Source organism: Calidris pugnax, unplaced genomic scaffold, assembly GCF_001431845.1.
Source record: "Calidris pugnax isolate Ruff unplaced genomic scaffold, ASM143184v1 scaffold351, whole genome shotgun sequence".
Lineage (NCBI taxonomy): Eukaryota > Metazoa > Chordata > Aves > Charadriiformes > Scolopacidae > Calidris > Calidris pugnax.
Genome location: NW_015091067.1, coordinates 383,452 through 410,953, shown reverse-complemented (window position 1 = coordinate 410,953; position 27,502 = coordinate 383,452). Strand labels below are relative to the sequence as shown.

The following is a 27,502-nucleotide window of genomic DNA, read 5'->3' as shown; positions in this document are numbered from 1 at the left end:
TAAAAGCAAAAAACTTTGGGGTTTTAGATTATTCCGGTGGGCGAAGATGATGATGATGAAGGTGATATAACTACTGATGAAATAAAGGAAGTGGTCACTGCAGGGGAAGAACAAACTGTAACAAGTGAAGCCAAAGGAGGTAAATATTTTCAAAATAGTTGTGGAACATCAAACTATCAAAATGAGCCTTTTACAGTTTCAGGTGGTCAGTGTTAAAATCTGGAAGCTTTAGGTACTGTATTTCTATACTGGTCAAGTACAGCTGGCCCTTATTGTTGCTGGATGAGTGGAAAGGGGTTTGCTCTCTATTTTAAAGACTTTGATAGCCGATAAGAGAATCATAATAATCCATTGCAAGTTTGCTCTCTATTTTAAAGACTTTGATAGCTGATAAGAGAATCATAATAATCCGTTGCAAATTACTTAATTGCCATTTCTTTGTTTTTAATACACTGAATTACATCTTCAACACGACAAATTGGTGTTTTAGAGTATACCTTTTTGGTTTTGTAAACAAATGTGTAACTGGGGAATTGTGGATAAAAGTTAGATCATGTGAGAAAATTCAGAAGTGAGCCAAATGGAGATTTCTGCTTGCCTCTAGGAATAGCTGACTCAGGGCATACGTAGTTTCCCTAGATATGTTTCCTACATATCTTTCCCTCTCCATAATGTCTTGTCTTTGTAGGGCAGGGGGGGAAGTTAACTGAAATTTCAGTTACTTTTCACTTGTTACAATATAACAGTCTTGATCCTATGAGTGTTGTTCCTTCTCTTAAGTTTTAACTCAGGCACTAGAAATGAGGGAGAACTTCCAGAGGCAGCTGCAGGAGATCATGTCTGCCACGTCGCTAGTGAAACCACAAGGGCAAAGAGGATCCCTTTCAAGGAACGGTTCTGATGGACTTCCATCTACTCCTGATAGCACACGGTCTGTGCGAAATGGCCGCAGTAGGGCCTTGGAAGCTCTAAGGTATTGATTTGTGTTTCAGAGTATCTTATTTTGACCCTCTCTGCGCATACTTAGGCATTCATTGAAACATGAGTAGGTCTCCAGGGTTTTCAGATGTATTGTCTTTCTCTGCTGATGTACTTAAGTTGCTTCTCTTGTGAGTTAGAATCTTTAACTGGATGTGCTAGATAAAGTTAGAATCTTAATCCATAGTGGGTGTCTTGTTTTTCAAAAAATCACAGAATAGTATGACTGCTTTTTTAGTTTTGAATTGAATTATGCCAGCTGATTTCTTTCTCTTCGGGTTAGTTCGTGTTCTAACAGATTTTCTAAGAAAGCAATGCTGCAGTTTTTCAGTACATAGGACATATACAGGCAGTAGGTATTCCTGCAGAGCACCTCTGTGAATGTTTCTCTTTTCTTTGTCTTTTCTGTCTGAACAGAGAATGGGATTTGAACTCTAACAATGCTGAGCTACAGTGAAAAAGTAATGGGAACCTTGCAAAATTATTCCTTTAGCTTGGTGTTTATTTGCAAATTAATAGATTCAGTAAAGAGTAGAATTTTTAGAATTTTTTAGAATAATTTATCAATATTGACATATATTAAAAACATCTCCTACTGATATTTTGGTTGCCCTTTTCAGCTAGGCTGACAGTTAGGCTCACAAAGCTAGGCTGCCGGGAGTTGCTTTTTTACAGAGATTTTCCCCTTTCCCAGCCATGCTTTCGAATAATGATGTCAGTTGGGCATTACAGTTTATGTGGTCATTAACACATTGCCTTCTAGTATGGTAGTCTTCTGTAAAACAAATGAATATTTAAGGTATCTGTGCTTTTTTTCCTTAGGCAATCCCGTCAGGCACTCGCAGATATAAACACAGAGCCATCCCAGAGTGAGCAGATCATCTGGGACGATCCTACTGCCAGGGAGGAGAGAGCAAGACTTGTCAGCAACTTTCAGTGGCCCAATAGTCCTTCCCAGTACACTGAGCAGGGGCAGAGTAACGCCAACAAGAACGTGGATGAGTCTGCCTTCAAAGGATCTTTAGCTGATGCAGAGATTGCTGCTATAGGTAAAATCAGAAATACAATATCCTTGTTCTTTGCTACAGTATCCATTTGATCTTTGGGATTTTTAAAATACAGTAGTGTTTGAATTCTACTTTAAAAAAAAAAAGAGAGCATTGTTGGCACTTTTTGAATGCCAAAAATACGATTTTACATCTTTGAGCTCCATTGTGTGTTGCTGTTTATTAAAGAGAAGCTTTCCTGTCAATTTGCCATTTGTGGTCAAACATCAAGGCAGTGCTTGTCTAGAAACAGCCTGCCTTAGCTTTAGGAAGGCTTCCAGATTTTTTTTTTGGTACCACAGCTGGTTTCCAGGTAACAACTCAGGTAGATGCAGTGGGATTCAAATGGGAATGCTGGTAGCAAAATCTTTCTAATTGTAGTGGAAATATTCAGAGGTGAAGAATGGAGCTATGGAAAGAAGATAACCCATGAGCCCAAAAAATAGGTGTCACAGTTGCCCATGGACATGCCTAGGATTCAGTGAAAATACCGTATTTATTTTCCCTGTTCTTTTTGAAGTCTTTAGTCTACTGCTAGGACTAAGGAAGCAACATATTCGTGTTTTTTCACTCTGTTTTTGCTTTCTTCCCATTCCTGCCTCCTGAGAGATGGTGGAATCCTCCAGTTCTCTGTCCCTGCTGCCTCCAACTCCTTCCCTCTGCTTGTGACAACAATCTTTCTGAAAACTGACCCTGTTGTACAGGAGGTTGAAGAAAATTAGCTAAATGCATTCAATTGATTTTTGGTTCAACTGAATCAGTTCAGTTACCCAAAGAAATTAGGCTATTTGAGGTTTTTGTTTTTTTCAAAGCAAGGCATCCAGGGACATTAGCCTGCAATATTGCAGTTGGTGGTTTGTGGTATCAGGAAGAGCATCTTTATGAAAGGCAACGATGAAATGTAACGGTACATGTTGTAGCAGCAGTAATGTTTTGTCCTTTTACAATAGCTATGTTTTTTAAATTATTTTATTTTTTACTTTAACCATAATTATGTTCAGTTGAAGACAAGTCATGCAAAAATGCTTTCCTTTCACAGCTGTTCCTGAGGCTGGGGATGGAGATTTGATGGAAGGTCTAAAGAATCCTGCGTGTAGAGATCCTGAAACGCCGATTAAAGATCACTTGATCCCCACTCCTCAGGCCCCCAGCATTGCTTTCCCACTGGCTAACCCTCCTGTGGCACCACAGCCCAAAGAAAAGGTTTGTCCTGTGAAGAAATATTTATGATTATTTGTGTTCTGAAAGATTTGGTGACAGTTTAAGAAGTTTCGAACTTGATGGTAAATATAAGATAGGTGAATATCTGCATTTAAAATCTTGAAGTGGATTACTCTTTTCCCCCTTTCTTTTGAGATTTTAAACAAACAATGTTTGCTTAAATAAATAAAGCTTGTTTGTTCAGACAAATAAAGCTTTTTGTCCTGTTAGTTCCTGCTGGAACGCTGAGGTAGGCTTTGGAGTGGAGACTTACTATGTGTATTACTTGAAACTCCTCCAGCCATGTTAGGATGATGGAAAAAAGGTTAAGCCTTTGTTTCCTTGGTGATATCTGGAATTTATGTTTAGATACAAACAGAAAATTATTTTTCTGCCATAAGCCTGGTTTAAAATTCTACTGTTTTATTGTGAACTTGGAACGGGTTAGGAAAAGGAGCTTAGTCTTTTGCCTGCAGTGAATCTGTTGACACTCAAACTTTGAGCAGCTATGTGTCTTCAGAGGCATGATGTGTCATGTTGGTAAATAAGCTGTGGCAGAAATGCATAGAGGCCCTCTAAGTTATAGGAAGTCTGAATGAACGAGGAAGTGTGATGGATGATGATTTCTTCATGTGTTCAACTTGGCACTCAGTGGATATGAATGAAGGATTCGTTTTTATGACAGGTTGGTTCAATTCTGCCCTGAAGAAAGGGGGAACCAAGAGGATGTTAAGCAGGAGCCTTACACTGATTTGATAAGATCCAAGCTTTTTGTCAAGTGATTGACAGGTTTGGTTCTGCTTTTCCTGGCTAAAAGAAAACTTACTATAAAAATAAACCAGAATGTTTGGCAGAGAAGTAGTCAGCCATCAACCTAATCTTCCTGTCATATTTTCAAAATCTGTTACTGTATTTCCAGGCTGTTACAGAAGATGAGAAGGCTGATGAAGAACCAGAAAAACAACGTAAATTTCAGCTGTCTTCTCTTAATCCTCCAGAAAGATTTGATTACTGCCATCTGATTGAGGAATTAGGTATCAGATATTTGTGAAATGCAAAGAACAGTATGTGTTTGTATGTGTCTAGTCAGCTGTGGCTCACTGGGGAAAAGAAAGGGCTTCTGTTAATGACTCATCAGATTGGAGGTCTCAAATTTATGGCTTTCTGTGCTTGTGAGTGATTCTTTGAATATTACTATATGAGTAATCAGCTATGCCATATACAACAGCAATGGTTTTGTCTTCTAGCAGTTTTCTTTTAGCTGTCTCCACAACAGCCTCATTCTTTAGTCTTATTGAGAGTGCTCAGGATCTGCTGTCCTCTGGTGTCTCTCTCATTCCTGTCTGTGTTAGAGCAGCACTTCATTTTTATCAGAGCCACTCTTTCCTGACTGCTTCTCCTTTCTTCACAGCTTCTGCCTGTGTCACTTGAAAATGATAAAATTTTCAATGTAAATTTGAGTTAAGTGTACTTTTTTTTAACCAAATTCAAGTAACTCTGAGTTGATCCTTTCTGTGATGCAACACAACCCTTAAATAATTTGAACCAAATTTATTCCTCAATTAAAGGTGGAATAGTACTTGAGAAACAGTGCTTTGATCCAAGTTGCACACACATTGTTGTGGGACATCCTCTTCGAAATGAAAAATTCTTGGCTTCGATGGCAGCTGGAAAGTGGGTGCTTCATCGTTCCTACCTGGAGGCATGTAGAGGAGCTGGCTGCTTTGTTCAGGCATGTGACCTTATTATTGAGAAATTAGTATGTTGTACCTTTTTGTGTTTCTTTTTATTTTGCACTACTAAGAAAGGACTTAACTTCTCAACAGCAATTAGCAGTTTGGGGTGCCCAAGCCTTGGGACTTCTGGAGGATCCAAAGTCTGAGAAATTTTTGGCAAACTTTTCTCTGAAAACTTGTCCCATACCAAACTCCTGGTATAGGACAAATAAAATTACCTGTATTTATATAGTTAGTTCTGAAAATTGAAGCTTGAATACCTTTTGGTAAATCTCATTGGTATCAGCTACAGTTATGTGGATCTTGTTACATCAGCATTTAAATCCTGATCCTTTCGATAAATGAACATAATAGTTTTAAGTGATCCAACTCTGTAACCACATATGTAAACATTTTTGAATGCTCTCTTCCAACTCCTCATCTCCCTGACCATTATTGCACAATTCCCCTGGCTTTGGCAATTCTTTTACACTGACCAGGCTAATTTTAAAATAATGTCTGCAGACTGGTTCGTATCGTTGTGTGTCAAAACCAGTTTTCATTGTTTTGGAAGACACTGCAGAAGCATAGAGTTGATGGTGTCTGGAGTAGTGGGTTGCTTTGCCCTGCTGTTGAATTCCTTTGCAAGAGGAATCTGGTTGTCTACAATGTGACTTGATGTCATAGAAATCAGGAGTTGATTTAGATACGTATGTGCAATTAAGAGCCATATCTAATTTTAACTAGAGCTAGATAGTTTTGCCAGATAAAATCAATATATAAAGCTAGAGTGAGTTGGGTTTTGTTCTGGGTGGTGTTGTTTTGTTTTGTTTCCATTTTGATGTAGTTTTCTTATTTAGTTTTCTGCTGGTAATGTTGACTTTGCAATCGTAATTCAAGCTTATGATTGTTCTAGGAAGAAGATTATGAGTGGGGAAGTAATTCCATACTTAATGTTTTGCCTGGAATCAATGTAAACCAGAAGAAACTAGCACTCGCAGCCATGAGGTGGAGGAAAAGAATTCATAAAGGGAGGCAAGAAACTGGTATTGTTGAGGTATTGAGATACTCATGTAAGTTGTACAGTGTGGGTGGACAGGACAGGGATCATCAACGAAATAACTTAACTGGCAGGGACGGGTCACCTGCCTTGTTATGAAGAACAAAATGGCTTATCTGGATATATTCTAGTTAAGTAGTTTTGTTTAAAAAAATCCATCTTTTAGTGCTGGCATACTAAAAGTCTTAATCTTCTCCTGAACCATTGTTCATTTTTTATGGAAAAGCTGGAATGTGGCTACTTAGGTATGTAAATGTTCCTCGGCCATGAAGATGGTGTTTGTACTTCAGATCTCTGATGAGGGAGCTGACCTGACTGGGCTTCCCTAGGAAACCACGACCTGTACTGGCAGTAACAGGTAAAAGTCCTGTGCTGTGCTGTACAGGTGAGTGCAGCTCTCTGGACAGCAATTTTTATGGCTGTAGCAGTGAGCATACTGTTGTGCTTCAAACATGGCATGAGTTTGCACTTTTCCTAAAGCACCTTCCATGATTTTTATGGTGCAAAGAGCTGACCTGACTGGGCTTCCCTAGGAAACCACGACCTGTACTGGCAGTAACAGGTAAAAGTCCTGTGCTGTGCTGTACAGGTGAGTGCAGCTCTCTGGACAGCAATTTTTATGGCTGTAGCAGTGAGCATACTGTTGTGCTTCAAACATGGCATGAGTTTGCACTTTTCCTAAAGCACCTTCCGTGATTTTTACGGTGCAAATTGCGTTGTCTTTCAGTGAGACTTTTTAAAATGGGAATTGGTGCCCCCCAAACCTTTTAACTCCTCTCTCAAGTAGGGCATTGCAGTTGAGTATTCATTGAAAAGTAGAAATACCACTGCTGTTTCAGTCACATCAGGATAAATCTAGACTTGCATGTAGCCTTTTTAAATGAATGCTTGTAACAAATCCTCTGTACCCCTTGCCTACTTGGAATCCAGGGTGGAGCACTGAAACAGGTTGCCCAGGGAGGTGGTTGAGGCCCCTTCCCTGGAAATATTCAAGGTGAGGCTCAATGAGGCCCTGGGCAACCTGGTCTAGTTGGGGGTGTCCCTGCTGACTGCGGGGAGGTCGGACTAGATGACCTTTGGAGGTCCCTTCCGGCCTGGACAATTCTATGATTCTATGAAATTGCGCCGTCTTTCAGTGAGACTTTTTAAAATGGGAATTGGGGCCCCCCAAACCTTTTAACTCCTCTCTCAAGTAGGGCATTGCAGTTGAGTATTCATTGAAAAGTAGAAATACCACTGCTGTTTCAGTCACATCAGGATAAATCTAGACTTGCATGTAGCCTTTTTAAATGAATGCTTGTAACAAATCCTCTGTACCCCTTGCCTACTTGGAATCCAGAGTGAGCCCTGTTAGGAGGCAACCAGTTGGCCCCAGGTGCTGTTACTGTAACTGGGTAGAGAATATAGTGCAGGGGGTAGGGGGGAAATGTTGTTTCCAAGTAACTATCTTTCTTAAAATTCGTTTCTGTAGATGAGCACCTGGTGTTCTGGAAAAAAAAATACTCATAGCCAAGAATCTTTTCATAGATCGGGTTGTCCATCTTGCTATGCAGGTGAAAGGGCTCGGTGGCAAGCTGCCTGACTCTACGATGGTGGCCCAATATTGTGTGGAGTTTTTTTTCTGCTATTTACCCTTAAAGACGACACTAGATGATAGTAAATCTTCATCTGATGGATATTCATGGAAGGGGCAAATTATAGATCCATTAAGTGTCTGTACTTTTTTAGTACCAACATACTTTTGACGAAATTGAATCTTTTATCTAGGGAGCTTTCAGTGGCTGGAAAGTGATCCTGAATGTTGACCAAACCAAGGAAGCAGGATTCAGGCGCCTTCTTCAGTCAGGAGGAGCAAAAGTAGGTACCTTTTTGAAAAATAATTAAATACATGTAGGTTTGTGTTGGGTTTTTTTTTTATTCTCCTTTCTGTTGGAGAAATGCTGGGCATTTTCTATGTGAGTAAAAGGACTTAACCAGCAGAACTGCTTACACAGGATAGCTGACTCATGGTCAAAGGGTGGAAGGAAAAAGCTCTGTCATCTTCATTTGGCATGTGGTCAGGCAGGGGCAGCTTGTCTGAGGTCACACAAGTCAGTAGTGCTGGTGAGAACTGAGGTGGGAGCTTCTGTGCCTTGCTCTGATGAGAAGGATCACCCTTCCTGAAACGCGCACGATGGTACAGAATGCAGCTGTACATGGTATTTTCTTTCCCATTAGTTTGCTAGTTAACAAGGTAATTATAGGTCGTGGACTGCATGTGTCTTACCAAACTCCTTCTTGTCTATGGTGTTTTAATTTGTAGGTGTTTCCTGGCCATTCTGTGTCTCTCTTTAAAGAAGCGACTCACCTCTTTGCTGACTTCAGCAAGCTGAAGCCAGATGACCCCAGGGTTGACGTAGCAGAGGCGGCAGCCCAAGGAGTGAACTGCCTGAAACCGGAGTACATCGCTGACTACCTCATCCAGGTGTGCTTGCCAGGAGGTCTCAGCAGTGCCCTTCACTCAGCCCCAGCCACCTACAGGAAGGCTGGGGAGAGCCTGTTTAGAAAGGCCTGCAGTGACAGGACAAGGGGCAATGGCTTCAAGCTGGAGGGGAACAGATTTAGATTGGAGATTAGGAGAGGGTTCTTCACTGTGAGGGTGGTGGAGCACTGGAACAGGTTGCCCAGGGAGGTGGTTGAGGCCCCTTCCCTGGAGATATTCAAGGAGAGGCTCGATGAGGCCCTGGGCAACCTGGTCTAGTTGGGGGTGTCCCTGCTGACTGCGGGGGGGTCGGACTAGATGCCCTTTGGAGGTCCCTTCCGGCCTGGGCAATTCTATGAACCCTCTGAAAGGGACCAGTGCTGTACTGGTCCTGTGCCTCTTTTGCCAGCAATTGTGGCCACGAATGTTCTAATCCTGAGTATTTTGATCCGTGGCCTCACATCTTAACTGCTAGGACATGACTTGTTCTGGTGCTGGCAGTGGGATCTGTGGCAGGGTAGGGAGCTTGCAAAATGTGTTCATAACGTAGGTGTGTGATGTTTGTTATTTTCAATTTTAGAAAATTAATGAGCTGTTTCTTCTCAGAAACTTCTTGAGCTAAACAAAGACTTGAGCTAAACCACTTTTTTTTTTTTTATTTCCTCTATTGAAGGATCCACCTCCCCCAATGGAGTCTTACTGCCTGCCAGAAGCTGGGTCTTACCTTCAGAGTAACACAGGACTTGAAACTGGATTATCCCAGAAAAGAAAAGCACCGGGAGCAATGAGCAGAGTCAAGCGATCCAGAATACACTAAGCAAATTCCGTGCTTTTAACGTGTACATTTTTAAATTCATATTTATATTTTTTCATTCTTACCACAAAAATTAAAAGCTTTGAGTTTCACTTCTAATTTGTCCTGGGATTAAAATAACTTTAACATACTATTCCTAGGAAAGATTGCTTTGCTTACCAGTAGCATCTAAAAATAGGCAAGAGCTCATAAAAAAAAATACTTTATCTCCAAAATGTTCCAACTGTCCCACTAATGATTTTATTTAGGGACACCATTGGATAATAATAGTTAAGAAATTTCTTTGTGAGATGCTTATCGCATCTTTTATCTGTGTGTTGTGGGGAAAGTGCCAGTTGACATAATAATTCTGTTGCATTTCTCACATAGTAATGGACTTAGATTTTAGACGAATTTTTCCTCTTTTGGTATTTTCTATTGAAGGGCAAATGGGGAAACTGGACAAAGAGAACTGGCTTGTAAATTTTTGTACTAATAGAGGGTGTAATAAATTATTTCTGTAAAGCAGAGGGGCTGTTGAGGTGCTGATGAATCTGTTCGGCCAACGTAGAACCAACTCAGTTTGAAGAGAGGTTTTATCTGACTGTGCTCCCTGTTTGAGTCTGCTGCAGGAACCAGAGGGAGAACAAAGTTGTTGAGTTTCCAGCAGCTGGAAATCATCTTAGTCAGCCAGCCACAATGTATGACAAACTCTTTGATTATTTTTTTTTTTATAGTAATTACAGGGTCTGAGCCTCTATTTACTGAGCTCACTGTATGATGTGCATTAGTCGGGTAAAAGTGTGTGCTTCTGAAATCTGAAGAGCTGTATTTTAGCAGCTGGGATTACTGCAGCCTGTTGGAACAGAAAAGCACAACTTCCAGTTGCACAGGACCAGTGGAGTGGTCTGGAGAAACAGACTTTAAAGATGTTATGTATATTTAATTTACTTCTTTATTGTTTTGAAGGGGGTTTATATTCTACTTCTATTTTCTAGCTGCTGAGTGCTGTGTTTTATAGAAAGTTTTTGCATCAGTATCAGTTGCAGATACAAGAAAGGAAGAGCCAGGAGCATCTAAGCCCCGTGCAATCTGGAGAATGTTGCTCTGGGCTGGGGGAGAACTAACCCCTTGCTGCTGGGGGCAAGGGATGAGGGGCAGTGGGAGTCTCCAGGTGAGAGAGAACAGGAAAGCAGCTTGTCTTTATGTGCAAGGCTCTGCTTTCTGCTTCCTACTTCAGTGCAGTGGAGGTTTTGTCAGTGAGCTCCGCAACCCGCTGTCGGGGTGACCTGAAGGGATTGTCAGGAAGGGCTGAAAGATGCCAATGAATGCGAGGGATTTGATTCTTTTCAAAAAGTGAGATCTGTGCCCCTCTCAGTGGGGGCTTAGGCTGTGGCAAGATGGCTGTGTCGAGGAGCAGAGACTACAGTCTTACCATGTGCTTTGCTTTTCTTGATCTTAACAGCTTGACACTTTTTGCCATCTGTGGATGGATGTCAGACATCAGTAAGGCTGCTGTTACTGCCTTAAATCACATTTTGAATTAATGTGACATTGCACTGGCAATTCTCTGTTCTACCTCCAAATGCTTTGCATTGCAAGTATTTTAAATGGATGTGGATATTAGTAGGTGAGACCTAAGGCTCCTGTGACTTTATTATATTTTTTTCCTTCTTCCCAGTCCTCAGAAGCAGCTGCTGTGGAAGGGTAGTGCTGCTGTTCCTACTTTACAGATATGAAACCACTCCCTGACCCACTTGCCTAAGCTTTAAAGAAGTCTTGGGAGGCTGGGTTCCTGTAGCTGCTGTGAATCCTGGGGGCAAGGGAGAAGGGCAGAAATGAGACACCCCAGCCCCCAGTGGAACCAGTAACGGGCTCTGAGCACTACCTGTTCCCCAGCCATCTCTAAATGACACACACGTTGCTGTCTGTGACCCTGTCACCAAAGAGAAGGGTGAACACAACCACAGCGAGACAAACTTGGAGGTGTAAGTTCAGTTGGTGCTGTTAAATTTATTTACTTCAGCTTTCTTCACAGGAAACATCACAAAAGTGCTTTACAGAGTTCGATACCGTTACTCTTAACATGGGACAAAAGGACAACAACGGGTGTGTGCACTGCACAGTTAGAAGTTGTCATATGCAGAAGCCACGAGAGGTAAACCAGGGTAAAAAAATCTACTGACAAAATATATATATATATATAGTTCGGGTTTTGAACTTTAAATTATGACTATAAACATATAATTATATAAATATACAGGCACCATTAGGTTCCTGCGTTAACTGTGGGGGCCACACAGGGATTCTCAGATCATACTGTGCTCTGCTGAAACAGTTCCTGCTGTGCTCAGTGGGCTCCCAACCAACCATCTTCCCACCCAGCCAGCATCATCCTTTCTTTTGCACTACAATAAACACTCAAGTGGCTTGATCTTCATTTTTTCGGGTTAAGTCTGGTGGTGAGACATTCTGGTACATTGTTGAAAGCAAATTCAGGTTCATATTTTTTTGGGTTTTTTTTTTTTGCTCGCAGAGATATCTCTTCATTAAAAAAATAAAAACGCTTTAGGCTAGACCCTGCTGTCCAGGTGAGACAGTTGTGGTTGAGCTCGCACGTTACCAGTCGTGCAACCCTGCTCCTTTTCCTAGCTGAACTGTGTTGTACTGGGACCAGTGCTACTGCCTTGGTTTTGCTGCGCTCTGTGGGAATTAGGCTCAGGTGTAGCCCTTGATGGTCTAGGTTTAAATTCAAGGAAATTGACTTGCTGAGCAATTTTGCAACAGCTGGAGCCCCGTTTGTGATGCTAGAGCCCTAACTGAAGAAATACAGCATGATCAAGAGGCAGTTCTTGCTTTTTGAAACTGCTTTCTAAGGAAGTGGTGAATAATTCAGGCACCTGACTAGAAATCCTTGGCGTGGTAATAATGTAGATGAATGAAAGGAGGAGGTAATACTCTACGGTGAAAGGAGGTCAAATCAGGAGATTTTTGCTGGGTGTTGAGTTGCAGAAAAAAAAATATAAATTAGCAGGCCCAATTATCTAGAAAACGCTGTCATGCCAGTTTACCTTTTACCTCATTCCCAGATTAAAGACACAGTTCCCAGTCAGAGAACTAGTCAGTCCTGAAGGTTACTGGGTGGTTAGTAACACAGAAAGGATTTACAGTGGCAGGTCAGGGCTTTGGTGAGTGTAGCAGCACAGAGGAGTCTCTTAGATGAGAGGGAGAGGGTAGGAAGCATTACAGTCTAACTGTCAGGTGTTGCTGAACCTGCTCTATTCCCCCCTCGCTCCCCCAAAAATAACCAAACACCTCAGCCCCAATTTGACAATTTTATCTAATTTCAGTGTCCAGTTAAACACTACACCAGGTTTGTTAGAGCAAGCGTGGCTGAGCCCATTTCGTTGCTGGTTGGAGACCACGTAATGCACTTGCTTGGTCTCTGCCACAAAGAGCAGGGTAACCCAGAAATTTGTAACAATTTTACTACAGCACTTGTTCCCTTGTGCTCAATTCTGGCTGTTGTATCTAGACTTCAAGTGAGAAGGTCTCAAATCAAGTTTTAATGAAACTGATCTCAAGTGACCGAAGTAACTCCACTGAAACCACTAAGCTCTGGGAGATCGGTCTCATGTATGTTTTACCTGTTTCTTAATGCATTTGTTCTCTTTTATCAGCCTGGTTTTATGGTTTGAATCATTTTGTTATTCTGTATCTCTTTCAGAGTATGTACAACCATAAGGGATTTATTTTAATTTTAAAGAAAGGAAGCTTATGACAACATTATAACCAGCAGTTATAACTCAATGGATTCAATGCTAGAACTGAGCTAGAAAGAAAGTTCAATATAGATAATAGACATGAAACAGAACAGAAAAGGTCAGACTGAGTAAAAGTAATAGCATGCCATGGTAATCACGGGTAAGAAGAGTGAATTATATACATGAAACTGAAGACTTCAGTATATCAGATGGTAAAAAGCCAATGCCCATAGACAGTTCCTAGGTTTGTCAGCACTGGGGACGATGGTGATTGCCAGGGTGAGGTAACTACCTCTGTAAACTTGGCAATTCGGGGGCAAGTGAATGGCAACAGAAAATAAACCTAAGGCAATGAATACTGGAAAGGCTTTAAGCCACTCATACATCTCTGGTGGATTCTGAATTAGTTGTGATCTTTCAAGGGGACGATCTAGGCATCACCATGGACAGCTTGATGAAGACATCTGCTCAATGTGTAGTTGCAGTCAAGAAAGCGAGTAAGATGTTAGGCTGTATTAAAGACACAACAATATGGAAAATATTACAGCATGTATTTCTCTTAGAGGTCCTCCGTGAGTATTTGCTGTTCCATCAGCACCTTAAGAAAAGTGACATGTTAAATACAGGGAATGAAACAATGAGAGAGCGGAAGAAGCAGCTCTTCGTAGTTGGAAAGCCAGTTAGGACCATTTAGTTTGTTGAGGAGAAAAGAATAGATAATATACCTCTGAAAAGTATTTCTCCTCCCCATCATGTAACAGGATATATACCTCAAAGTCATTTTAGGCCACCTACCACTCTGTTGATCACTTGTCATCATCATCACCGTAAGTATTCCAAAAACACCCCGTGTTATTCTTTAATACTTATTATTCAGCTAGTTAAACATTTCCTCTGAAGCAATTGCAATATTCTCTTGAAATGTAACAGTAATCATTTCTGACAGAGAATTGTCATGGCTGATGCACATTAACAACTGTCTTAGAGGTGCCACAATGATAAAAATACCAGTAGGAGAAGATAGCTGCTGGGCCTCATCTCTGCCCAGTACCCACCAGAGGTCCCATTTGCCTGCGTGCAGGCCACCATTGTGCTCTCTGCTTCTATTGGTAAGAGCTGAGCAATGAACCTTGAAATCACCAGCAACAACAGACAAGGGCATATTCATAAAAATTATTTCTTCATCTTCCTTCAGCTGCAGTTAACTGATAAAACAGGAGATAACAGTAAATAGGGTAATCTCCTCTGTAGCTGTATTCCTTCCTCTCCTACCTATCCCTCTGCCTTACCCCTCTTACCTCGTGTCTTCTGATCATTTCTGTCCTTCATCCACCCCACCTCACAGAAACCTCTCCATAGGCAACTATTTCCCTTTGTTTTGTTCCCTTTATGTCTTCTGATCATTTCTGTCCTTCATCCACCTCACAGAAACCTCTCCATGGGCAACTATTTCCCTTTGGTTTGTTCCCTTCACCTTTTTCCTCCATAGCCTGCCTTAATACCAGATTTTAGAAGTTTTGAAGTTAAGATTAGTCTCTCTCCCCAATTTCCATTGTACCTGCACTTCAAGGAAAGGATGAAGAGTAGGACAAATGTGTGTTTCCACGTGGCATAGCCTGCCTTAATACCAGATTTTAGAAGCTTTGAAGTTAAGATTAGTCTCTCTAATTTCCATTGTACCTGCACGCTACTTCAAGGAAAGGATGAAGAATAGGACAAATGTGTATTTCCATGTGCAGAGGAGAAGAAAACTGCATTCCTGCTACAAAATACCACTTAGTAGCCTGACACAAACATACACTTTCAGGAGTGAACATTTCTAGTTCACATAACTTGAACAAACTTCAAATCAGCCACATTGTAAGAGATAGCTATTGACTGCGAGCAGGATTTTATTTCAGTCATGGGGTTTACAAAGTGTAGCCATATTGATTTTAATGTATCCCACATAAAACCAAAAAGCCTCATATTAATATACCATTTGGGTTGCACAGATAATTAAAAGAGAGGAAATACCAGTTAAGAGTGCTCAGCCTGAACTTTTCCCTTACTCGTACACACTAAAATGAGTCTAATTACATAATACTTAAATAGAACGTATATTACATTCTGTAGAAATAAGCCTTTCATAAAGTAGTTTTAAAATACTGTAATGAAAGCTAATATAAAGATCTTTTAATAAAGATTTTAAATCCTGTGTAGCACCTTCCATCAGCCCCAGCCCTTGACAAAGAACAGCTTTGGCCTCACAACACCCCTGTGAGGTAGGTTGTAGGGATTTTTTGGTACAGCTGGGGAAACTGAGGCAACGTGAAACTAAATTCCTTGAAGTTAACACAGCAGCTCAGCAGAAATCCAAGGCCAAATCCCACTCTCTGGGTCCTACGCTCTTGCTACAAAATGGACTCGCTTCTTTTCAGTGCACGCAGTTGTTTTAGATGATACTTCCCATTCCAGTATTCCAGGTGTGCTACTTTTTCTGGTTATTCATTAATACTGTGATACATTTTTAATATTTGTATTCTGGCTAAGCCCATTGAACTTCATTAACCTTGCTACACCTTCTAAGCAACTGAACATAAACCCGTGACATACGTACCCTTAGGAGATGCTTCACAAAAAAAGGAAATGTCTTCAGAGCAATTTGAATCAGTGTCTCAGCTTTTTATCACACAGAAGTGAAAAGGAGTTTACTTAAATATGAAACAAGTTATTTCCTATCAAGATGCTGAACTATCTTGAACTTGTCCTTCTTGGTCCTCTCTTTAGGGAACTGGTCAGACAGCTTGACACCAATGCACAATTCTACTTTCTCTCTAGACAGGTTTTCCTGATTTTTTATTTTTTTTAAAGGAAAAAAAATAAAATGGGATGCCTTCCCCAAGTACTGAACTTCAAATAGTATTGCTGATTTACAGTCAGATGGATCTGTCACTTGTGAAAGCGGTGCTTCCCCAGGCAGTATTTCTCCTCCTGTCCAACTCCTGACACTCCACTCCCTACCTCAGGCTACATGTTTAATACTAGAATTTAGAAAATGGCCTCCCTAATCCCTCGCTGCTTCTACGTCCTGCATTTTATTTGCACAATGTCCACTCTCCCTCATTTGAAGAAAAAAAAGTTCTTTCCTGTTCTATTTCACTCCAGAGTATGGCAGACTTACACTTGGTGCTTCAGAAGCCAAACTCTAGATCCATGATAGTTATGACTTGTCCAAACCAATATCGGACTCCTCAGTTCTGCTTTTTGCTGTCATTTCTTCTTCCATCTGCTACAGCTTGCAGCTTCTCATATTAGCCTCAATACGGACAAGGTGACTTAACTTTTTCTGAATATATTGACAAATACGTCAGATTTCCTCCCCCTTTGTACATACCTAATTTATATGCCTGAAATTCAAATATGCATGTTATGATTTTCTTATATTCCCCAAATAAAACCACTATTTACCATTAAAACCAACTTGTGAAATTAAAAGCTGACAACAGAGGGGACAATGTGGGAAGTAAATTACAGTCAGGCAATGAAACCTGGATTGTGGCTATTCATGAAGATTTTTAAGTACTTGGGGTATTTTTTGGTGAAATTTAGTTTCTTGGGCCTCTGATACAAATTGGTCATGTAAAATATGAGGTATTCATTTCTCTGACTGTGTCAATGTTGGAAAGAATATTACTACCTTGTAAATAAGCACCTTTTAAGCACATGAAGCTCGATTAGTCTAAAAAAAGAATCTCTGCTCCATTTTAGTCATGGTATTTGACAGAAAGGCAAGTCTAAAACTGCTCAACCGGGCTGAAATTAGAAAGACAAAAAGGTACAAGCAAAAGCTCAGATAAAGCAAACTCCAAGATGTGCAGCGCTATCAAATTTAAATTGTGTTTACTTGACCTGAACAGCACAGGTGTCCCAGCCCTGCTGCTGCAAGAGTTTCCAAGAGCCAACAGATGCAAACACCAGATCCCTTAGTCCCTAACACAAGTTGTACCATTAAAAATGCATCTGTTTGTGAGTTTTGCAAGAGAGTTACTTGGGACATGACTGATAAAGGTACAGAGACAAAACTGAAGGAGCAGGAGACATGCTTGTACTTGTCAATTCCTCTTCATTTGTGAATGAGACTAAACACGGCACAGCTTGGCCAGGGAGGTGAGGAGGGGCAAAACTAATCCTCTCCTACATTTATCATCAGCTCAAGTAAATACAGATGCCATATTGATATAACGGGCATTTGGGAACTCCAAGTTTATTAAAATTATCTAGTTTTTGGCATTTTAACATTCCTTAAGTAACCTTATCACTGAGAACCACAAACCCAAGTTGTTCCTTTCCCAGCAAATACTAGACATTAAAATGTTCTACTAGCAAATCCATAACTTTATGGCTGTGTTTTTATTTTAAGCCAGAGAAAGCAAAATGGAACCTTTAAATTGGAAGTTAATAACTAACCCACCATAAAAGCCTGTTACAGGTCAGGAAGTTCCTGAAGCACCACACAACTGCGTTTTTACCAACTGGCATCAAGAATCTCTTTTCTACAACTGACAATCCTTCATTTATGGAATGAGCCTTCAACAAGCATTTTGAAGGAATGAAATGACATTCTTAGCATGCCTTGAATGAATGCAACAACAAACCAGATAGAGTTGGACTTCAGAGCCTCAAAACCAGACTGAGCTTCCACAGAGAACTGACTTTGAAAACCTGAGGCATGCAGAACAATTAATTGTTACAAGGAAGTTACTGATGACTGGCATTTTGATAGTTGCTGGCAGCGATATTTAACACAAGAAACACTTTAAAACAGTTTAACATTTTGTACTACAGAAACCTGCTGCATTTCTAATTTTTTTCCTTTATGCCTCCAGAAAGAACCTGGAATGGAACACTCAGTAAGTCCCCAAAATAACCTCTACTTATCAGTAGAGTAGTGACAGCAAACCAGAGGTTTGGGGTTGGGTTATGTTTTTTTTTTTTTCTTTAATTTATCAGAGCTACTTTCAAGTGAAAAGCAAATCAAAGCTTCATTCATCTTTCATTCACAATCTCAAACCAGTCCTATATGGTGGGAGTGAGAGGACGCTCTGCCTGGTAGCAACCTAGATTTCAATGTATAAATAAAAGTCATGTTAATATGCAATGCTGTAAGCTCTTAAACATAGCCCCCCTGACCATAAGGCTGACTACCCACTTCATGGCCTGCCCTTTAACAGATCCAAATGCTGTGCATTTCCTCAGCTGTTGTAGAGTCACAAGCTAGAACTAAAGGTAAAGATTCATTAGACTCCAGAATCCATGTATATTTCCATTTTATTTCATTTGAAACTGTTACAGGGTTTTCTTGAACTGCCAGAATTCATGCCCAGAACCTCAAATAAAGACGGTACAATGGACAGTCTCATCTACTCTTCATACAGTAGACTAAAACTCAATTCATAGAGCATCAGGAAAAGCGTTTTAAGATTTCATGTTTCTACCACATCAAGCGACATGTCCATTCACCATGAATTCCACAGAAATCTTCAGTGACAAATCAACAGTTTTGCTGGCAACAACGTATTTTCAAGGAAGATACATGGCTCAGAGTCCAAGGTATCGGTATCAGTCTTTCAGTGGTGTTTTGTTTCCAAATGAAGTCTCCACCTTTAAGAATAGTCTCTTGAGCCCTCTCTTTAATAGCAGCTTTTAGCAGAAGTTTTAGAGACAGTTAACTCTGCAAGGGCAAGGCCAGTTTTAGTCTGTGCACAAAAGAACCAGGGGAAACCCCAGCCCCGCTGAAGCCAACAGCAAAATTCCCATTGGCCTCAGAGAAGCAGATTTAAAGCGAGTCAGCAGTTAGTCAAAGGGAACCCAACGAGGCCATTCCTGCACTATCCTCATCTTCTGCACATACACAGTACTCCCACACACATAAGCAAGTTTTATTTTGTTTTGTTCCCTTGTTTATCTTGCCATTGGCAACTCGTAGATGTTGGGTCTATTTTTTGGCATTTACTCTGAGAAACCTCAACACTGGAGCACGCCGCTATTGTACTTCGTTTTGCTTCTGGTGTAAGAATTCAGAGAAGAGAAAAACAGTTACAGCAGGACACTTTTGGTACTTGACGGGTTTCATTCATCGAATCAGTTAGGGGCAATGTCCAATATTCTCACTGTATCAGTGCCTTTTGCCTACTTCCCCAAATTAAGTCAGAGGTGACAACAACTTAGAGAAGTCGCTGCCTTCCTCTATCACTAAACTTCCTGACTTTGAATAAACACCATTTACGAGTTTTACTCAGAGGATTTCTGCCTCAAAAAGCCTGCATGCTTCACAGAAGTAGCCAAACAAATAAGGCTTACCAGCTTTAGTTACCCCTCTGCATACTAAGTTACTTTGGTTATCAAGTAACCATTACCCTTCAACAAACAAATAACTATTTTTAATAGAGGAGAAATGTTTATCTAGCATTCCTACTGCCATGTATCTCATTTTTAAAAGAGAAATTCTGAAGACTGTAGTTGGAGCTTGGATACCTCTGTGTCAAATCAAAACTCTTCAATCTTAGTGCTTCAGGGTGAGAAAGACAAACCTCATGACAAAAAAAACAAAATAAACCCTACTTCACTACAACATCTCATCATTATTTAAATATACTGCAATTTGATACCAGAAACAAGGCAGGCTTTTTTTTTTTGTGGAGAACGAAAAAAAAAATACACTTAGACAACTGTGAAAATGGCTAATGCAAACAGACCATTCAAACCCAACATTCCTCATATGTGATACTGACTGGGTTTTAACTTGTTTTGCAGTTACTTCAGTACAGCTATCTAAAAAGGTAAACAAACTACAGCTCTGTTATACTTGGGTAGGATGAGTGGTATGGTACGCTCCAGAAGTCTCTATTAGGCTATGGCTACACGTGACAGGATTCCTCAGAAGGGGAACAGAATAGGTTTGTCATTAAGGTCACTTAAATCTTTGTTATAGCAAATTGGAACCAAATGGCTGACTTCTGCAGGATTTCTGACAGGAATCCAGTAGAGCTGGTTTCAAGTTTCAGATGGCCACTAAAACAGCTGTAACCTTCTCTTCCAGAAGTTGTGATCCACATGGTGTCCACAATGAGTGCAGCAAGTCTGAGGTAGTCAACCTTTACGAAGGCTCAGTATCTGAACATAAAAAGATTTTGAAATGACCACTGGCTGTAGGTATCTTTCTGAGCAATTAAAGAACACTGATGACTCTTGTTCAATCATTTACATTACTTTGCCCCATATCCAATGGAGAAGTTGTAACATATTCTGCTTCCATAGTGCAGGAGAACCAATCACTTACGTCAAAGTAGTCTGCACTTGCTGCAGTAGATCCAGCAGAAATAAGGTGGCATGTTCATCATAGCCGTTAGCTGTAGTTTAGTTACCTTAGTAGAAGGGTTACCAAAAAAGCATTCCTTAATTGTAATGTGTATGCAGCTCTACTGATCCCCAAGCACAGCATACTGGTTGTCTAGCTGAAGTTTAAGTGCCTGGTTTTTTGACACCTCATCCCTACCTCTAGTTTTGTGTTTTACTACTTCAAAGCTCTTCTCCATTTCTTTATCCCTAAGGGAAAATAAATGTAATCAGTAAATATCTTATCACTAGCTCGTGAATTGTGAATTTCTAGTTGATTTCCACCCCATCCCAACAACAGCATTATGAACACAGAACACTAAGATCTAGAGTTTTAACAGAACAGCCAAACATTCCCAAGCAAATCTTGTAAAAACTCTCCAGCATCAAGGCTCATTACCCAGTACAATTCAGATGACATTCTAAATTTCAATATTAACATTCTCAAAGGTAAATTTAAATGCATTTATGAAAAATAGGTTTCAGAAAGCAGAACTCCATTTTTAGAATGCTCACTCAGAATTTCACCTTAGCTCAATTTACACTGCTCAAATCCTAAAGCATCAATGACAGCATGTCTCATTTGCCAAGCAAAATCACACCAAAAAAAAGAAACCCAACCAAAATCCCAAACATAAGAAGGAACAAAGCTTCTGCAGCTTCTGCTAGACTGTATTGGTCAGTAACACAGCAAGCAGAAAAAAAAAAAGACCCACACTAAAAAAAACCAAAACAAACCCCAAGTTCATTAGGTATCAGCCCAGCTATCTTTTCTGTAGGGAATGAGGTTATGGAAAGATCAGGGCTCAAAAGCAGGGTGAGACTTAAGTCTTCAGCATCACAAAATACCAAATACTTCAGCAAAATTGGGGGGGATGGATGTCCTCATTGTAAACTACAGCTCAGACAGCAAGTTTATTGATTTGTATTTGTGTTAAATCCCATTCCTCCATTTAAGTTAATTTCACATCTCTAATGAGAAGGCGGTGTGCTCAGGACATCTTACTCCTGTCTACTGATGGTAACGAGAGCCTCACCATGGCTTGTTCCCTCAGCAGGGAACCTGATGCTGTCAAGAGTGGAAATATTGTGCTTTAGGGAAATCTTTCAGTAAGTCAATTAGGTAAGGCAACTGGCAGCCTTGTTTGGCTATCTCACTGGGCTATGGCCTATGAAAGTTACATCATGGAAAGCCCTTCCCAGAATTGGAAAATACGGGAGAGGTCTTAACTGTATCTCTTTGCCATACAGAGTAATTTCTTCATTAATTTTTTTCCTCTGTGGAAAGATTCAAGCTTAAGCCCTAAAACAAAGCAAGAACTTAGAGAAGGCAGTTAAAATATGTCTCTTAGGGAGCTAATAGAAGGTACTTACTTTCGACTGTCTACAAGCTTGGCGGTGGACTGCAGTGATGGAAACTGCGTGTCGCTATAGATTTCTGGTGGTCCTTGCTGTGCTCTCCGGGGCCTGCCGCCCTCCCTGGCACCGGGCGGCCTGTACACACCACCAGTCTGAACTGGTTCTGGGGGTTCTGTAACTGGTAATAAGAACAAGACTTAGACAAGAGAATAAGCGTGCATTCGTATCTCAACCCCCTCGCCCCACCCAAAGAAGAAAAGCATCTCAGAAGTATGCTTTTGCATGTTTTAAAGCTGGGAAAGCCAATATTTTAGACAAGAAATCAGGCATCACCTAATTTAACCTATACTTAGTAGTCAGATTAAAATGTGGCTCCGGTGTATTGCTTCACAAAATTTCAGGAATCAAAATCACTGATGAGGACTTCATGTTTCTTATTTGCAATTTATTAGCAGCTTACATTTAAAACTAGAGATTTAAACAAACAAGTATATATTTGCCAAATCTTATTTAAAGCATCTCTCTGCATACAGATGAGAATATCCAACTAGTTGTTTTAAGGCAATAATCTACAATGAAATAACACTTATTAATCAACTTTACCAGCTTGCCTGTACAAACATGAGAAAACAGAGCAGGCCACTTTTCAATAAATTTCTCAATGGAAGAGAATAGTCTGAACTCAGATGACAGCTAAGTAGTTTATCTCTGCTGCTGCCAACGAATTCTATTTAATCAAAACTGAAGTCCTATCCCAATTAAAGAATCAATTTTGCGATGTCACAATCTCTGTACCCTAGAACTGGTTTGAAAAGCATAACAATGACCATGGAACCCTACTCAAGAACTGCCATATCAGACATCAGATGGTGGCTAAACATCTACTTAATTGTCAAAGCAGTATCTGTAGATTAACAGAAATGTTTCCAACAGGTATTTTGCAGATCACAGTGTAGAGGGATCTCCTTCAAAGACAGCATGCTTCTCTCCCTGCCTTTTAAAGTCAGATATAAAACCCCCTCCATTCATGTTTATTTAAAGTATCTGACAGTACTATCAATTCTGTTCCTCAGATCCCTTTACAGGAAAATTTCCTCATTTGCTACCATGTCAAACAAGCCATTAGTATGTTAAAAGCTGCCTGAATAGGAACTGCTCCTTGAACTCTACCCTCTGAGCAGCTTTTCTGACTGGAAAAAGCAACAACTCTGAGTTAAATTTACCAATTGGTTCAACGACAGGTGCTGGTGCAGGAGCTGACTTGTTCCAAGGACCAGATGATCTGTCTACACCGCCACCAGTCTCCTCCCAGTTGTCACCAGGTTCTTCTCTTTTTTCACTTTCATCATCTTCTTTTTCACTATAAAAGAAATTGTAAGCAGCATTTCACAAACAGGGGTTTAAGACTTGCCAGAGATTACACAAATGCCATAGATAAGACTTCACAGCTACTGTACTGAACCTGTGTCAGTGGCCCTGTAACCACTGTATCAGTACTTCCAGCTGAAGAATTTTTGGCACACTATTACACAACCTGCCCATTGAGAAGGAAAAAAGTGCTTTAAAAAAAAGCCAAATTCAAAGTGTACTGAGTGATCAAAGAAAGTGATTTCTTATTTTGAGCTTAAGGACTTTTCATTTGGAAGCAATACAAAGATAAAGCAGGAAAGGGCTAAGTCCAGCTTCCATAAAATGCTTTAGCCAAGAGGAAGAAATTGTAGTGACAGAACTCAAGTCCTGAGCTCCCTTTCCCGAAAACCACAACCACCTGAGAAACACTCTTATATTACCCATATAAATATAACCTGCAAACAAACTCAGATTTTTTTTTTTGAGCAAGCAATCAAAAAATGGAGAAACATATGCCATTTTTAAAGATATATCCTGTATAAGCCTGATTGTATTTAATTTAGACTATTTTATTTTGCATAGAAATAGTCAGAGTCTCAAAAATAATTTGGTAGACAAAGCTACTACAGAAAGCTGCGTGGTATGATGGGACATACATGGAGGGTAAGGCTGTTAAAAATCCCGAGACACCGACCTGAACAGCAGCAGCAAAGTGTGAATACAATAGTTTATAATACACCAAATCCTACTAATCACAATCAGGTAAGCTTTCTGTATAAGTAATAATCAGACAACAGTTAAAAAGACCTATTTTTTCTAAAAATTAAACAGCCTTTCACTGTTCATCCCAATACAGTAACAATCATTGTAAGCTGGACCAAGGGCCTAAACACATCACTATCTGGTTTTAAACTACAGTCAAAAGCAGATGCCTACAGAATACCTAGAACAAAGTATACACAACATCCCACCCCTCCCTGATACCATGTCTTATTTTCAGCAAAGAGATGTCCACAGCTAGATAATTCATAACCTCCAGTGGGTTTTTCTTCTATTTACTTCTTCACTCTCCCCTTGAACCCATTAACTGAGTGGTCACAGAATTCTGCAGCACAACTTTCCACATCCCTGAAAATCTGTCACAGCATCAAAAGCATTCAGAATGATGGCCTTTGTCTGGAAAACCAAAGTACTCACTTTTCAAACAAACAGCACTAGTACTGTGAAGCTGCAGCCCACTTGTTACTTGTCCATTCAGACATGTAATTATCCACTGTGACACTTCAATGGTACGGTGAGTTTGTGGACCAAAAACGTTCAAATGGCCTAAAAGGACTAGTTAACCAAAAGGGGGGTGTGGTGTGGGTGTGTGTTAAAAAAAAATAAAATCAAAGAACACATAAGACCTGCTCAAACAGTGAAGAAAGCATCTATTGCACTGGTTGCAGGTAAGATGGCATTATTCTGAACATCGTCAATACCTGGACAATGAGGATTATGTGACATTCTCAGTCTAAGACCGAGGTCAGAAAAAGGATTTTTGATTAAACATTGTTCTTAACCAGGACAGGCTTAAGTAGACTGACTTTGGACCAGAGTACAGGAACAATCTAATGAAAAAAATCAAAGAAAGAATCTTGGATGAGACTCATATATGCAGTCCTCTGGAATCTTGTCGTGAGACACTAAGTTTTACCAACTATATTTTTGTGGTTTTGAAATAAAAATGTTAACGGTTCAGGAATTCACTCCCCAAATTGAGATGCTGAATAGACTGCATCAGATAATCATTTGACTGCTCGAAGGGTCACTGGGAATTACTATCCTGCACTCCTCTCTCAAGAGAAATTCCTACTTTACCATCCTTAGGGAGGGGAATGGTAGGCATTTGTAATAAAAATTTGAGTCCCAACCAAAACAGATAGACCTAGAGTATCAACAGAGATTTAGAAAATAAGGAGAACATCAGCAGAGAACAGTCACATTTAAGTTACCCTGCAGCAAACTTTTATACCAGCAGAAACATATCAAACATCTCTTTAATTGGACTCCACAGAGGCAGCTCTGAAGAAAGAACATACTTTTTCAACACAGGTAATGGTCGTATTAAGAGAGAGGGGAAAAAAAACCAAAAGTAGTACCTTATTTGCATGGACTGAACTCTAAGACCACTATAATCAATTTCTTCCTTTTGCTCAAACTCCTTCCAATCATCCTCTTCCTGTAAGAAGAGAAACAAAAATGTAAGTTGTTACCTTCTTTACACTGAAAGCAGAAAATGTAACCAAGAAAATACAAAGAAAACTAAGGATGAAGGTGCCATTCCACAGGAAACAAACCCATGTGCACCACTGCCAACATGGGAAAGGATCCCATGCCCTCCTCCTCTAACTTACTCTACGTCATCCAGGATGCACTTGTGAGCTGATTTTAACTCACTAGAACAGCTAAGAAATGCCCCAGCAAAAAAGTCATTCAAGTGAAAGAAAACCACATCATCTCAGTAAAAATCCAGTGGAAAGTCAAGGGACAACACAAAGTAGGGAACAGGACTGTGCAGTCAAGACCAGGGAAATACAAGGGCAAGACCTCTCCCTTTTACTAACAGTAAGCTGTTATGACAGCTTGAATGCACATGAAGCTTTAGATTTCTTTTTCCATCACCTATTTCATAAGCCAAGCAGTAAAGACCATTTGGAATGGCTTACAGTGGATTTCTGACATAGATTAATATTGGTACTTTTTCACATTCACAGTCTTTCCTGTTTTTTTTAATGTTTTTATAATAGTCAAAAAGCTAGTTTCAAAACCACAGCAATGTTAGGACACAAAAATAGTAGAATACTAGTCACTGGAGAACTCCCTTTTAAGGTTTTTAAACGGGTGTTTGATTACATGTTTGGGGAAAGAGGGACACACCTAAGTGGAGCCAATGGTGTCCTAGTGTGTAATCAGCAGGTTTTGGGTTTATTAAGGTAAGCCATAAATGGACCTGAAAAGATAGGCAGCCCTCCTATGTTCCTAATCACAGCTTTAGGACACATACAGCCTAATTAGCAGTTTACGTAATTCCTACGCTCTACATGAAATGCAGTTATATTACTTTAAGTACAAAGACCTGCAAGCAAGGTCTGCCAATGGTATAGGCCCCCTTCTACTGAACAGCTGCTAACACAGCTTCTTTTAAATGCCCTGCCCTAGGACCTTCTACACTACGTTACTGTGCTGCCTGCTGAAGATTCAGTCTTTTGGCAAACCACGAGTCTACAGCTTTCGAGTCTTTTAGATTTCTTATATCCCTATCTCCATGGAAACATCAGTTTCCAAACTAATGTACCTTTTCACATTTAATGATCCTTATTTCTAATCCAAGTACAAGCTTCAGTGAAAACCAGATTATTTTTTTATTTATAATCAAGCGAGCAGAAGAGCAGCTGAAAGACTACCACTGACCTTGGTCTACTTGGAAAGTTAGTGCAGGTATCAAGCTCCCCAGGTTAAACAACATTAGGAAATAGCAGAGTAAGGCTCCGTGGAAACCTTATAGCAGCCTTCCAATATCTGAAGGGAGCTACAAGAGAGCTGGAAAGGGACTCTTTGCCAGGAAGTGTAGTGACAGGACAAGGGGCAATGGTTTTAAATTGGAAGAGGGGAGATTTAGATTAGATACCAGAAAGAAATTCTTTCCTGTGAGGGTGGTGAAGCACTAGAACAGGTTGCCCAGAGAAGCTGTGGCTGCCCCATCCCTGGAGGGGTTCAAGGCCAGGCTGGATGGGGCTTGGAGCAACCTGGTCTGGTGGGAGGTGTCCCTGCCCAGGGCAGGGGGGTTGGAACTCGATGATCTTGAAGGTCCCTTCCAACTCTGACCATTCTATGATTTCTTAAAACGAATTTTAAGATGTACAGCGTGGCCAGCTGTAAGGCACTAACTCCACTACAAGCACTTAAGCTTCCCTGGCATTCTCGTCATTTTGCTCTAATACGGTACCAAGAAAAAGACTAATAATAATAAAAAAATAAAAAAGGTCACTGGCAGTAAAATCCTTCCTGGCAGAAAGGCAAAGAGCTCGGCGTACTTTGCCTGCAGAGCCAGGGGGATCTTATCGCTAAGGTCCACAGGCCACACGCCCAGGTGGCACCTGATACAGATCCCCGGTACCGGCCGCTACCCTGCGGCAGCGCCCAGACACCGGGAAGGGCTGGGCAGCACCGAAGCCACAGACCGGGCACCAGCCCCCCCGCTTCCCCCACCCTCCACAGGCGGACACAAGACGCGGTGCACGGCCGGAGCCCGCTGGGGTCGGAACCGGGCCGGGATTTCCTCCCGAGGAGCAGCACCGCCTGCCTCAGGCTCCGGGGAGACCCGCCAGGTTCCGCGCCGCCGAGGGCGCCCGCATGG

The 27,502-nt window shown here is 40.7% G+C and overlaps 2 protein-coding genes across 6 annotated transcripts in view; one reads left to right on the top strand and one right to left on the bottom strand.

Annotated features, from left to right (window-relative positions):
* Nucleotides 1-9,373, top strand: part of TOPBP1 (topoisomerase (DNA) II binding protein 1) — a 49,067-nt gene extending 39,694 nt beyond the window's left edge. The window contains exons 19-28 of one of the 2 annotated variants that reach the window (XM_014956962.1): nucleotides 28-139; nucleotides 781-973; nucleotides 1,801-2,027; nucleotides 3,064-3,227; nucleotides 4,144-4,258; nucleotides 4,793-4,956; nucleotides 5,856-5,996; nucleotides 7,767-7,856; nucleotides 8,302-8,463; nucleotides 9,134-9,373. In XM_014956962.1, coding sequence (XP_014812448.1) covers nucleotides 28-139; nucleotides 781-973; nucleotides 1,801-2,027; nucleotides 3,064-3,227; nucleotides 4,144-4,258; nucleotides 4,793-4,956; nucleotides 5,856-5,996; nucleotides 7,767-7,856; nucleotides 8,302-8,463; nucleotides 9,134-9,277 — 1,512 coding nt within the window. In that variant the 3' untranslated portion in view covers nucleotides 9,278-9,373. The remainder of the gene's footprint in view (nucleotides 1-27; nucleotides 140-780; nucleotides 974-1,800; nucleotides 2,028-3,063; nucleotides 3,228-4,143; nucleotides 4,259-4,792; nucleotides 4,957-5,855; nucleotides 5,997-7,766; nucleotides 7,857-8,301; nucleotides 8,464-9,133) is intronic. The other variant, XM_014956961.1, reaches the window with a different exon arrangement.
* A 1,860-nt stretch (nucleotides 9,374-11,233) lies between these two features.
* On the bottom strand, nucleotides 11,234-25,328 carry CDV3 (CDV3 homolog (mouse)). Of its 4 annotated transcripts, none has more exons than XM_014956939.1 (4): nucleotides 25,245-25,328; nucleotides 22,977-23,113; nucleotides 21,769-21,931; nucleotides 11,234-13,527 (listed from the first exon to the last, which is right to left on the bottom strand). In XM_014956939.1, exons 1-4 carry the CDS (start codon nucleotides 25,253-25,255, stop codon nucleotides 13,503-13,505), a joined length of 336 nt encoding a protein of 111 aa, XP_014812425.1. In that variant the 5' UTR covers nucleotides 25,256-25,328; the 3' UTR covers nucleotides 11,234-13,502. The 4 variants fall into 4 exon arrangements, with proteins under 4 accessions (XP_014812425.1, XP_014812424.1, XP_014812427.1 ...); XM_014956938.1 differs by lacking the exon at nucleotides 11,234-13,527 and adding an exon at nucleotides 14,879-20,604; XM_014956941.1 differs by lacking the exon at nucleotides 11,234-13,527 and adding an exon at nucleotides 14,879-20,423.
* Nucleotides 25,329-27,502: the final 2,174 nt, after the last annotated feature.

Coding starts and splice junctions, on each gene's coding strand:
- CDV3 (XM_014956938.1), bottom strand. Junction 21,932..22,976: donor ACCTGTCGTTGAACCAATTG/GTAAATTTAACT, acceptor TCTTATTACCAG/TTACAGAACCCCCAGAACCA. Junction 20,605..21,768: donor AAGCTTGTAGACAGTCGAAA/GTAAGTACCTTC, acceptor ATTTTCCCTTAG/GGATAAAGAAATGGAGAAGA.